Source organism: Chanodichthys erythropterus, chromosome 5 (assembly GCF_024489055.1).
Source record: "Chanodichthys erythropterus isolate Z2021 chromosome 5, ASM2448905v1, whole genome shotgun sequence".
NCBI classification, from domain to species: domain Eukaryota; kingdom Metazoa; phylum Chordata; class Actinopteri; order Cypriniformes; family Xenocyprididae; genus Chanodichthys; species Chanodichthys erythropterus.
The window spans coordinates 25,576,829-25,590,184 of record NC_090225.1 but is presented as its reverse complement, the minus strand read 5'-3'; the positions used below and the strand labels follow the sequence as shown (position 1 = coordinate 25,590,184).

Here is a 13,356-nt window from a genome sequence, read left to right as displayed (position 1 = left end):
GGGGTCTGAATACTTTCCGTACCCACTGTATATCCATACAGTCAAATCAAAATGTATTCAGACACCTTGAACATTTAATTCATTAATACATTTTATTCACTATAGTTACAAAAATGCTAATAAAATATGACAAGATCTCAGAGTTAAACTGTGTCAGAATAAATTAATCTTAATTATGTCAGATAACACTTAAGCAAAACATGGTCAGGTCAAAGTGTCAAAATAATTTTGGTTCCAAGTTATCAATTTTACTGGTAGTCCACATAAAGAATTTTTGGCTGTAATATGTCACAGTTTACTTTATTTTGCTATCCTCACTTACATAAATGAACTAGGAGCGTCCTGCACCCACTAGTAAAATTATATAAAAAATATAAAAAAAGTGAGTAATGTTTGGTTTGGTATACATACATACATACATACATACATACAGTGTACTTTTGCAAACCATGATTTAAAATGTACATTAAAGTAAAACTTGTAATTTGACATCATTACAAAATTGACTTTTTAAAAGTGTACTTAAGTATTATCTGCAAGTACAGATTTTTTTTTAAGTATACTTTTAAATTTTGAAGTACACTACAAGCGCACAGGCCAGACACAAACTTGCATCACCCGCATGCCAATATATGCCATGACTAATGTGCTTTTGGATGTGCCAAAACTGAAGTCAGTGGCCTTGTTTGTGAATGAAGGCATGTCCTGAAAACTTCCAATTCCACGTCTAATGATCTAATGTGTTGTACTAATGATAAAACAAATTCAAGTGAGCTTTATACATAGACAAACAAATATGTAATGTTTACATTGTTTATTTTGCAGTAGAAGTGGAAGTAAAAAAAAAAAAAAGACATGAATTTAGTTTTCAACTGCTACATCATACACCATTTTATTCTTTTTTCCACCAACCAGCGAACAGCATGAATAAGATAGTGGGATATCTTAGGCAGAAAGAACACATCTACTGCCTTCAAATGATTGATGAAGGCAGGACAGTAGACAGGATATTTCACAAACATTGGATTCAAACATGTTAATGCCTTGTTACCTCCATACAGTAAATCATGAAGGAAAAGATACATTTGAAAACTTTGAAATTGTCCAATTGTCCACTGGCTTTTTTGGCCTTTTAATGAGATTTTCAAAAGTGCGTTTTGCCATTGTGTATGTCTGGAAGAGTGCTGAATGTACATCACATGAGGCAGTTTCATTGACTCGTATGTAGTGAAAGGCCATTTGAGGAGGGAATTCACCGGGATGATTAAATGACATCCAGCTGGGGGAGGAAGTGTCTTCGATGAGCGTTTCCTGCATGACAATGCAGCGTTCTTCATTGAGTTAAGCACTCTGTAGATGGCCTGTCAGATCATATTAGTGTTGACCTGGAGTAGCCTCAAAAACGGCCTCTGTGGAGAGGTCCATCACACACACTATGGCAGAGCTGATATAAAACAACACCACACCACCGGTAGCATGACTTGTCCCAGACATTCTGATAAAAAAAGCTGTCGTAAGACGGAACAACTTTTTCCAGATCTAATCTGTGAGATGACATCTTAGTACATACTTTCAAATTAAATTTGGATCCAAATTAAATAACATGGGTTGTGTTAGTTTGGCTTCATTCAGCCCATTATTTAAAGGGTCATGAAACCCTAAAACACATTTTTTGAGATGTTAACAGATATGTACAGTTTGCACATTAACCAAAACAACAATAGCACTCATTTATGTTTATTATTAAGAGAAAAGTGGTTATTTTTTTGTTTTTCATAGTATTTAGTTCTTCTGGTTAAAAAAGCAAAGTTGAACCAATGTCACGAAAAGTATACGCGTTAATCTAGAGTGGCGATTGGCTACGAGTACGCATCTACATCATCAGTTTCTAAGCTTTTCTCTGCATTTATTCATGAGAATGAACTGTTTTAATCCAATCACTGCACTGTATTATGCATGAGATCGCATTACAGCAGAGAATTCAAATGTCACGAAAGACCATTTCAGCGCTGTTCCTTCCCCTCTGCCTCTTCAGCTTTGTGTTCGGATACATGTGTCATAAGTGTATGTTTCCTCAGCACAGTAGCACAAAAGTGTTGTTTGCATTTTTTCCCGTGATGCAGTCAGAGCTGGAGTTTGACTACCAACACACGGAAAATATGACTGTAACAATATTTAATATGTTACTATGCACTTGGTAATAAAATGATTTCGGATATAATGCAGGCATCCTATTAAAAAAAAAAAAAATAAAGTCTCCCTCAGGAAGAATCACAAGGAATATAAACTGATAAATAATGCACTCAAGACTGATTTGTAAGTATTTCTGAATATTTCATTCAAAAGAAATCACTCATTATATTTTATTCTCTCATTCAGATTCATTGGTAACACTTTACAATAAGGTTCTATTTGTTAACATAAGTTAACTACATTAGTTCACATGATCCAACAACGAAAAACACTTCTAAAACATTTATAACTCTTAGTTCATGTCAACGTTTATGAAAACATGATTAAAATCAAAAGTTGTATCTGTTAATATTATTTAATGGACCTGAGCTGACATGAACAAACAATGAAGAGTTTTATTTTTATTAACTACCATTAAACAAAGATCAATAAATAATGTAACAAATGTATTGTTCATTTTTGGTTATTGTTAGCATTCATTGTTAGTCATGATTAATTCTAATATCAGTTTATGTGATTTCATGAGACTAATAAGAATCCACAAATTCAAAATTTCAATAAAAAAACTACATATGCCAAAAAATGTTAAGTAGAAATCAATGCTGAATTTCCATTGTTTACGTGTGGTGATCTGCTGATATCAGCAGCCTTACAGACAGCGGCAGGAAGCCCAGACTCAGCACTGTCTCTGAGAGATGCAATGACACACCAGCCGCAAGCTCACTTCAACACGCCAAACATCTTCACCACCACACTGCTCTACTCCTGGAGTCTTACCACATATTGCAATAACACTAACGTAAAATAATAATATATTTTTTATATAGTCTTTTCATTCTTTTCATTCTATTATTGCCAATTGACATTAGTTTCAACATTTAGTTAAGCAGCTAAATCATGCAGCCTGTGTCATGTCCCAGTCTCATCCCCCTTTCTCTCCCTCCACCTTCCTCTTGGTCTAGACTATCCTGTCTAATAGAAACAAACGCGCTCATAAAAATGAGTAGAGAAACTGATAATAAAACTAAATTGCCTATATAGTTAGCATAGCAAAATAAATAGGATTTACGCATCTTTTGTTGCTGGACTCAAAGGCCAAGCGTCCAATCAAAATCAATACAATATTTAATGCAAATTATTCTCTCACTTGCAATCTAGTCAAATCAGGCAGATACTGTGCGTTGCATGACATGCTTGAAAAGAAGCTACACAGATTGAAGGAAAATATGACCCGGACTATATTAAATGCTGCTTCACTTACAGCGTGGATAAACATGGTTTGTACAGACCACAATGTGTTATGTGCTGCGAATTATCATCTGCCGACAGCACGAACCCATTGTAATTCATAAGACATATTATTAATGACAAAGTAAAACTAAAATATAAGCGTTCCGAAAATACTTCTGCATATTGATAAGCTTGCGCAGTTTAAGGTGGCATTGAGTTCAATGTGTTTTTCAATTACTTTTGTACACTAAACAATTTTGTTAAATTCAAGAAGATCAGCAACACTTGATTTACAATTAAGAAATCTAGATCCTAAAGCAACCAGTTTTTCGTATTAAAAAAAGGTCTTAGTTTAATAAATAATTTTTCAGTAGCACTAAAATTCAATAAGTGGAAATATGCTGATACACCCCCTAAATAACTACCTTTTACCCTTCATCTTTACACCTTTTTTAAAAAACCATTTACCTCATAAAAATATGGTAATGTATCAATTTCCATCAATAATGGAGAAATCTCCTCTTCACAAATCAGCTCAAATGGCAAACTGAGTGATTCACTTTTATAAATACTAATAACATGAATAATTAATATAAACAGATTTTTGATGCAAAAAATGGCCTGTGGCTAAGTCAACACACTACATGTAAAGTAAATCCCGTACCATAAGAGTAATTATTCTGGCCTTTTATGTCTGTTGTTACTTGCAGGAACATGCTCTAAAGTACGAATAGTATGCATTTTGTATGTATCCTCTGAGACTGCAATGAAATAAATCTTGCCTATGAGAAAACATCATAAGCAGGCAGTTCATTTCAAGGTACTATAACCTCAGCAAAGTCTATGTCATTGTTGCTTACCTGTCTGTCATAGTACCACCTCACGCAGCTTACGCTGTGCTCTCATGTCAATTGGTTCAATACTAATTCTGTCATGATATTCTTCAGAGGAGTTCAACCACAACAACATCTCGACACTGTTGTCCTACACACATTTTGAGCTGTTATGCACCGTGGAAAATAATTCCAATAATTTCTCTGCATGTGAAAATAATCAAGGGCTAAATTAATTACAACAGGTAATTTTTAAAAACAGGTCCACTTTTTAGTCTCTGCATTTCTCGGCTTGTCCTGCATTAGATTACTCCCAAAAAAAAAAAAAAAAAAAAAAAAAAAAGACACTGGTTAATTAACATTCCAGTAGACAACAGTTGACTTGTGTCTTGTCTTGTGTATCCTCTCTGTGCATTTTAAATGAAAGAGGAAATCACAAAAACAAGTTTACTGCCACACTTAATTCAAAGGAAGAGACATTACCCTTTCTCACATGTATGCATGTCCCCACCCAGCTATTGCACACACACACACACACAAAAACTTAATATAAACACAAATAACAGGTGATGACAGACAATATCTAAACAACTTACTGTAATGGACATAATCATTCACGCTATATCTTGCAGCCGTTGCGCAAATATTGGCACCCAAACTTCACGTTGGAAAATAAAGCAAACCAAAAGTTTCCCAGTATGCAGCTGCAACGCAGTGCAAGAGCGCAACAAAAACGTTACATTTTACAACACCCTTAGATCGCAAGGAAAACAATAAGTATACCTACTTGAGCCAAGGAAACAGTCCGTAAATCTTCGGAAGCAGCTTGTGGAAGGCGGACCATCTTCCATGTCTGACCGCAAGCGAGTAATGATAACTCTTGATATGATATGCGTCTAGTTTAATGTCGACCCGCTGCTATAAATGAAACGATCCGACCCTGAAACACCGGATGACATCAAAGCGCGTCAAATCTAAAAGACGCTATAGAATGCTGTGTTTTACGCGCACTGATGTATCTATGTCCAGTATGTAGACGCGCCCGGTCCTCTCCTCCTAGTATAATGTTGAAAAATGAAGCCAAGAATCGAGTGGAGCCGGAGAACGGCACTGAGAGCGGCGGCGTTCGCGTATCTCCTCCCCGGCTGCGCCGCACTCTGGCGCAACTGCTCTGCTCCGGACTGCTGTAGTGTTTTCCCACTGCTCGGGGGGGAATGGGGGCGTCATTTCTCAGGGTTGGACATCTTCTTATGTTATAGTGTCGAGGCAGGACGTTGGGGAATTAATATGAAAGCAGTCTGTAAGGACAAATGGGTGTTTATAAGTGCTACCTTCCACTAGAGGCCATTCTTCGCGATAAAGACATGTTGGTGCATTTCGGGTACATACAGTTCGGATTTGTTTCTTTAGCTTCTAGATCTCACAGTCACAGCGAGTATTTTAATACACGTAATACTGTTTGTGCTAAAAAATCACGCTGTCAGTAGCCATAAACGAGTGCATATATTGTGACGAGGCAGACAGCAGAACTGGGGAAATCAACTGTTTGCTGCTGCGGACTGACGCGCTCTGACGTCAGCACGCGTCAATGATTCGGTGTGTGTGTTTGTGTGTGTGCATGAGAGAGAGAGAGAGAGAGCGTGTGAGAGAGAGAGCGCGCACTCGTGTGCGTGTGTGTGCTTTATGGGTTGAGGACAAATCAGTTTTTCGTTTTGGTACAGCTTAGGCCTACTAATAACAAACTACTCTTGCAGAAACGACGTTTTTCCACTCAAAAAAAAAAAAAAAGTATATTTGCATAAATATATAAACTACGAAATGACCACTGTACCCTCAGATATAGTATTATTCCTTTAAACAATATTACAATGAAAACAATGTAAAAATCTTGTAGTACTGTGGATCTGAAAAGAGCAAAACTTTCATTTGTATGTGATATTATGCGATTTTGAGATGCAGGACACATATACTGTAAATATGATTTTAAAGTTTGTTTTACAAAAAAAAAATATTATTTTAGTCTTTCTACTTCAAAATCATGTTTAATTCAATGCGTTATTTTCCTGCGTAATTCCTAACACTATAATTCAGTCTAGCTAATTCACACCATGTGTTAAATAAGCATTTAAGATAACACGCATGTTATTTCTATTTTGTATGCTGACCCATTCAATATAATATTAGCTAACAGAGCATACATTCATAAAACAAAGAGTAAAGGGAAAACAAAAACACAACAACAATCAGGGAAGAGGTTAAATCAGTGTTATATAAAAATATAAAAAGAAAAAAAAAAGATTGAGTTTTATTTTATTTTTTATCCACTTTTTAAATACATTTACAATTAAATGTTACTGTATTCAAATAATTTCTCCCTTGGCCTATATACTACATTATATTTTATTTGGTTTAATGTACTTATGTGATTTCTGTGTTTACATTTTTTTGTTTGTTTGTTTACATTGAATACGCACACTAGATAAAGCATCTATACATTTCATAAATGCTGTTTTATTCTGTAGCACCTGAAGATGTGTTTGGACCGAAAGAACAAACATTTAAGATAACTATGCTAAAATATGACAACAACCAGTATGCACTGGAATAAAACTGGTTTCCATTTGCCATGCAGAAATTAAATAATGATACAACATCTGTTTTCACTGGTATTGTTTAAATCATTTTAAGCCAATAATGCACTTTCGCCTTCATCTTTGATAAGTTTCAGTTTGTTGCTTCAGTATGGTGTGCACAAGTTTGCAGCTCAGTTCTTTGTAATTATTACAGGAGTTGGGTTTCTTTACCAGAATCCTTTTTTACCCTGAGGTTTATTCAAAGGATTTCCTGTATCATTTTGACGTCCCATTGACGTCTGTTGGGCCCCACACTTTCCAAAACTTAGAAATATTTCTTCATCTGGTGACTGAGCATTCAGACTTTTGAGTCAGTGGAGAAAATAAGTGCATGGTCAGACATGGTTAATCTATAAGACTTGCAGTTAATTTGTTTAAAACATTAGAGAAACTAGTTTGAGAACACAGTTTGAGTGTTTTTGTAATGTGACTCCTGTTTAAACAATTCATTGCTTTTCGGTTGCTTTCCGGATTGTGTATCAGTGTGAACATCACTGGAGCAGTTTCTCATGGAGTTCTCCCAAGTTCATAATAAGTCTGCAAGAACTGAATGTCTTTTTGAAGTCACTGTGGGATGGAATACAGTAACATGCTCATTTGCAATCTGATGATTGATCTGTGACTGGCCAACCATCCAGGGGTGAGTTTCCCAATCATTAGCTAACTGTTACCAACATAAATCAATGATTCGGTCTTTCTCGAAACCATAGTTCCAACGAGCATTCGCAAACAGCATCGTAAACTTGTGTGATTGGAATTACAGCTCTCGTCCTGTGGTTAGAAGCATAGTTTCTTATTTGTATGACACGTGAACTTACATAGATCAAGCTCTTGGGCACAATAAGCAAGCTAGCGTGCAGTACATTCTATATCTTTCATTCCATTTAAAGGGATAGTTCACCCAAAAATGAAAATTTGATGTTTATCTGCTTACCCCCAGTGCATCCAAGATGTAGAGGACTTTTTTTCTTCAGTCGAACGCAAATTATGATTTTTAACTGCAACCGCTGCCGTCTGTCAGTCAAATAATAGCAGTGATTGGGAACTTGAACAATAAGAGTCGAAAAAACTTCCATAGACAAATCCAAATGAAACCCTGCGGCTCGTGACGACTCATTGATGTCCTAAGACACGAAACGATCGGTTTGTGCGAGAAACCGAACAGTATTTATATAATTTTTTACCTCCTAATACACCACTATGTCCAACTTCGTTCAGCTTCCGGTTAGTAAGGTCTGATCGCGCTCTGAAAACGGAAGTGATGTCTCGCGCTCATTGAAGTATATGGGCGAGACATCACTTCCGTCAACAGAACGCGTTTTTTGACCTCACTAACAGAAAGCTGAACGAAGTTGGACATAGTGGTGTATTAGAGGTAAAAAATTATATACTGTTCGGTTTCTCGCACAAACCGATCGTTTCGTGTCTTAGGACATCAATGTGCCGTCACGAGCCGCAGGGTTTCATTTGGATTTGTCTATGGAAGTAGACGGCAGCGGTTGCAGTTAAAAATCATAATTTGCGTTCGAAAAAAAGTCACCTACATCTTGGATGCACTGGGGGTAAGCAGATAAACATCAAATTTTCATTTTTGGGTGAACTATCCCTTTAAAGGGGCTTTATGTAGAATTCAGAAAACCTTGTTATTAGCAAAACCGGTGGTCATTAAGTGAACTGCAGCCAGCAAATTACAATACAAGAGTGTTGCCGGATTGGGCAGTTTTGAAATCGATTGTGCGGGGAAAAAGGTATTTGGTTGGGTGGACAAAATTTGGGCTGGTTCAGGATCAGTTTGGCGGTTTTTCAAAAATTTTAATTTTATAGGCTAATTGGTTAACCATCAAAACCTAAGTGTGCATCTACTCCATCCAATCAGTCATCATGACGTTACTAAACACACACGCCCACTGCAGAGTTGGCTGATGTTGGTGTTGACATCCCCGATGAGCCCACACTTTTAGCCAATCAAGAGGGATATCAGACAGACAAGATAATTCATGAGTGACAAGTTTTTAGCCAGTGCTCGAAGTGGGCCGGTATCAGTACCGGCACTTCTCTATTTTTACCTTTAGCGTACCGCCAGTTTTCCTTGCGTACTGGCACTTCTGACATGTTGCAGGTATTGAAGCCCGCCGCGCCCTCCCTTCATCAGGAAAGCGTTTTGAACCGAGCATTGGGAGTACTGGCACTTTTATTTTTCCACTTATAGCACTAAGCGTGATAAGGGATCAGATTTTGAACTTGTAGCTGCAAGTGATCGATCGCCATGCCAAAGTGGCATAAATCTAAATTGTAGCTACAGTAAAGAGTGGAAGAGCGATGAGCAATGACTCAAAGGCTCTTTGTAAATATAACTCTGAAAGCACAGTTGAACGCATTCATTGAAATTGAATATGGGTTGACTACTGTTCATCATCATGTGCACACTGGCCTGACCAGGACATCTGCAACTGTTCAGCCGTCCAGACTGTACTATACTTGTCACCGACAGCTGCTGAAATAAGATTGAATCAATGATTAATCAGTTTAACTCTGCAAAGTTCTGTTAACTCTGAAGTATGACATAAGAAGGAACCCACAATGACTCAAACATCAAATAAAGCAAAACGACAGTTATCAAAAATACTGAAGTAGTCCTCAAATGCCATGTTCATTATGGCAGCATCTCAGAGAAATTGCATTGGGGAGAAAGCTTTTGACTGAATGAACCACATGTATATGGGAGCAAAGTGTACGGCAATTACTGCATGTTAGCATGCTAAAAAATGAACGACCTTCTATATAATAATATTACATTAATTAAAATGTCGAATCAATTAATTAGCAGAGATTATTACTCCACCACATGCATATGACATCATTAACAGAAGTCCTATATCGTTGAACCAGCATGGTTCAAACTAGGGATGCACCGATAGGATTTTTTTGGGGCCGATACCGATTTTAACAAACAATTATTGGCCGATTCCGATACTGATATTTGTGACTTGCTCTCTTATTTTTGTCATTAACATTTGTCATTAAAATGGATAGTGTTTTGATCATATTTTAAATCAGCAAAGTTTTTAAAAAAAACACGCATTAAGTTATACTAGCTAGTTTATTGCTATATCATCAAATAATTTCTAATGAACATGGATTAAATCTATTTAACATTCAGCAGGCCTACATAAATACATAAATACAACAGAACAAAGATAGCAAAATATCAAAAATCCGAAAGGCAGGAAACAACACAACATTATAAGACAGTTAACGGACAATGAACAGAACTGGAACAGGAACTTATATACACACAGGGGAATTAACTGATAACTTGCAGCTGTGAAGATGATTAGTGTCCATAGTAACAAATGAGTGTGTGCAGGTGAGGAACAGGAGGGATGCTGGGAAATGGAGTGCTAGTGCTGCTGACGGTGACAGACAACACTCTTTTTGCAACTTATTTTGATAATGTGATAACACCGTATACCGTGATAAAAGCTTTGATACCGTCACATGCATATGCGCATCTATACCATTCATTCACACAGAGACTAATCTATATTGCAATTTTATTTAAGTGTACAGACCTAACTTATTTATTCATCAAAACTTTGACAAATTCCGTGACAATCCGCGTTATGCAGTAAATTCCGTTTTTATGACTGGATTCTGGGATTCCGTCCGTGTTTATCGCGTCGTAGAAATCATAGGGCCCTATAGATATATTTATCCTTTTTGTCTCTTGTTGTTTGATTAACATTAAAACACAGACAGCAGCACAGCAGGAATATTAGATTATGGATTAATCTTGGATTATGCAACAGACATTATACAGCTCAGTGCCTTCATGCAGTTAATTAATAAACCATTGGTTTGTTATATTGGCCTTTTACATGCTATAGCCGATATGCCGATGGTTATAAATTGATCAAAAATTGGCCGATAAATATCGGCGGCCGATACACGGTGCATCTCTAGTTTAAACGACGGAGGTTCGATAATGTTACTACAGTTTCAGAAAACAGTCGTGACTAAAGTCACAATGAAATCAAAATATTCAATTCTTGTTTTTTAAGGAATATTGCAGTATTTATTATAAATTATGTATTCGTACACATCCTAATTTTTCTTAAAATTCATGTGCACTCAAAATCTTTATTTAAAATAACTTCCTCTGCCTCTTGCAACATCTTCTCTTCTCTGATGATGTGTTTACTAGCACGAGGGCGGGACAACCTGTCATTTACATGAGATCACAGAAATAGCAAACCAGAACAATCCAACTTCTGTTTCATGCTGACTTAAATTTCTCCAATGATGCATTGTAATACAGTGGTTACGCAGCAAGATACATTGTACAGTACTGCTAGATAGTCTCTAGCATCTTTGCAGCCCAACATAGGACGAGAGGTTTGGAAAATGGATGGATGATTGTATGTTAATTAATAGCTGTAACAGCCACTACCTTTATCAAAGGATACCTCAGACATCATTATAAGTTGTAATATCATGAGGGGAATAAATTCAAATTATTCTAGTACGATAATCCCAGAAAGGTGTCCTAATCAATTTCCTCTCTGACATTATGAAGGAACACAATCCATTTAAACTTACATAAACTGGGTCATTCAAATCAGAGATCCTGTGCCTGTATGATTTGACATACAGCAGCTCTCTAGTTCACCACTTCATCGCTTTTACCATGCAACCACACTGTAAATAGTTGTGTATACCCTGGCAGAGCGAATTACAGGGTAATAACCATGTGAAGGAACCTGCCCTGTAACACAGTAAGACGCCACATCAGAGAAGACCAACAGTGACGTGGGTGGGGAGCTCAGGGCTGATGAATGCTGATCCATTAAGAAAATGTAAAGCAGAAATGTCAGTCAGGACTTTGTGGACAAGACATAAAAAGAGTAATTTTACAGCTACCTCTTTTTTCCCATTCTAACCACCCAGTGTTTAGAGCCTGGAGGCAGAGGAAATATTCACAGACCAGACTGTGGTTATTATGTCATGCGGCTTTTAGGGATTTCCTAAGCTCTGTATGTTCAAGTGGTATTACTCTCAACATCAACGAGCTTAGAGGTGCTGGAAATGAAGATTTGTATGTATCAGATGTTTATTGGCATCCTGTAACAAAACGATTTTGTCTCAAATGTAAAATTTTATATAATATAGTTTCTTGCTTAAGTATTAACTGTTTTATTTATCCAAAAGTATTTTGTCACTGAAATCCAGTGTTATGATTCTGGTCACAGGCCAGAAAGATTATGTGAAACATGAGCACCAATTTTCTTTTGCAAATGAGTGAATGTGGTTGTGATGATGTGACATGGGCATGGCAAAAGCTTAGCTTATGAATATTATTCATGTTACACTTAAATATTTTACTGTTGTGATAAATAAATAACCTATGTGACGTACTGATCCAGAGATCAGGCCATTTCTAAGCCTATCTTCATTCATCTGTATTTTTTGTCAGTTTTCTCAGAAGAGACTTATTTTAAATGTGTATATTTTCACAAAATGTGTTGATTTGCATTATTAAAATACATTCATCTGAGTAGTTTAGCACTGTTTACTAATACCTTCTGGAAGTTCTGGGTAAAACTTTGTCTAGTTTTATTGGCTCCACCCACTGGCCATCAAATTCTTCAGCCTACTGCTTTCTGCACAATGCACAGTATTTTCTGTATATTGACTACCATTTTTTACAGTACAATACGTGAAACTGTATGCAGTATATGCAATGATAAATCTTTTTAAAAAGTGTTACAATACTGTCATCATATCCTCTGTTACGGTACAGACGGCACGGAGGCAGAAGTAAAAGCAAGTAAGGTTGTTTATTGAAATTCAGCAATGAGCAGGTGAGTAAATGGTGGATAGAGAGTTCAGTGTGATGATAGGGAATTGATACTGTCCTTTGTTGCTTGTAGATGGAATTCGTGGTTGATGAGGTGGAGAATGGCAGACGAGGAACACTCACACACACGGAGGGAAGAACACAGGAGGAAGACTGGAGACACTGGAGAGACTGGGATCGCTGGTAGCAGGTAAGTAGCAGGTTGGAGTCCTTGAGGTAAGTATACATGAGTCTGTATATCAAACGAGACCGGACAAAGACTGTGTGTGTGTGAGTGTGGGCTATATAGTGCTGGTGATTGCGGGGATGATGACGTGCAGGTGGCGGTGATTAGAACTCCGGTGATTGAGTGCATGGGTATTGCGGTGAGGTGGAGCCTGACGTGTCTGTGACAGTACCCCCCCTCCCATGGCCCGCTCCTGAGGGCCGAGGACCCAGACGTCGTGGTGGCCGACCTCGAGGGCGTGGGGCAGGTCTGTCCGGGTGGCTGGTGTGGAAGGCTTGTAGCAGGTTGGGATCAAGGATGTCGTTCCGCGGGACCCACGACCGCTCCTCTGGCCCGTAGCCCTCCCAGTCTACGAGGTATTCCAGGAGACCACCACGGCGCCGG

The 13,356-nt window shown here is 37.5% G+C and overlaps 1 protein-coding gene across 9 annotated transcripts in view; it reads right to left on the bottom strand.

The window, feature by feature from the left end:
- The window catches only part of pde10a (phosphodiesterase 10A), a 156,031-nt gene that overhangs the window by 115,553 nt on the left and 27,122 nt on the right, over positions 1 to 13,356 (bottom strand). For 2 of the 9 annotated variants that reach the window (XM_067386709.1, XM_067386711.1), the window contains exon 1: positions 5,044 to 5,521. The exons of 6 other annotated variants lie outside the window; for them this stretch is intronic. Coding sequence is in view for 1 of the 3 variants with exons in the window: in XM_067386711.1 (XP_067242812.1) it covers positions 5,044 to 5,107 (64 nt within the window). In the remaining 2 variants the exon portion in view is untranslated. Of the gene's footprint in view, positions 1 to 4,283; positions 5,003 to 5,043; positions 5,522 to 13,356 lie in introns of those variants that run through there. One more of the 9 variants, XM_067386713.1, reaches the window with a different exon arrangement.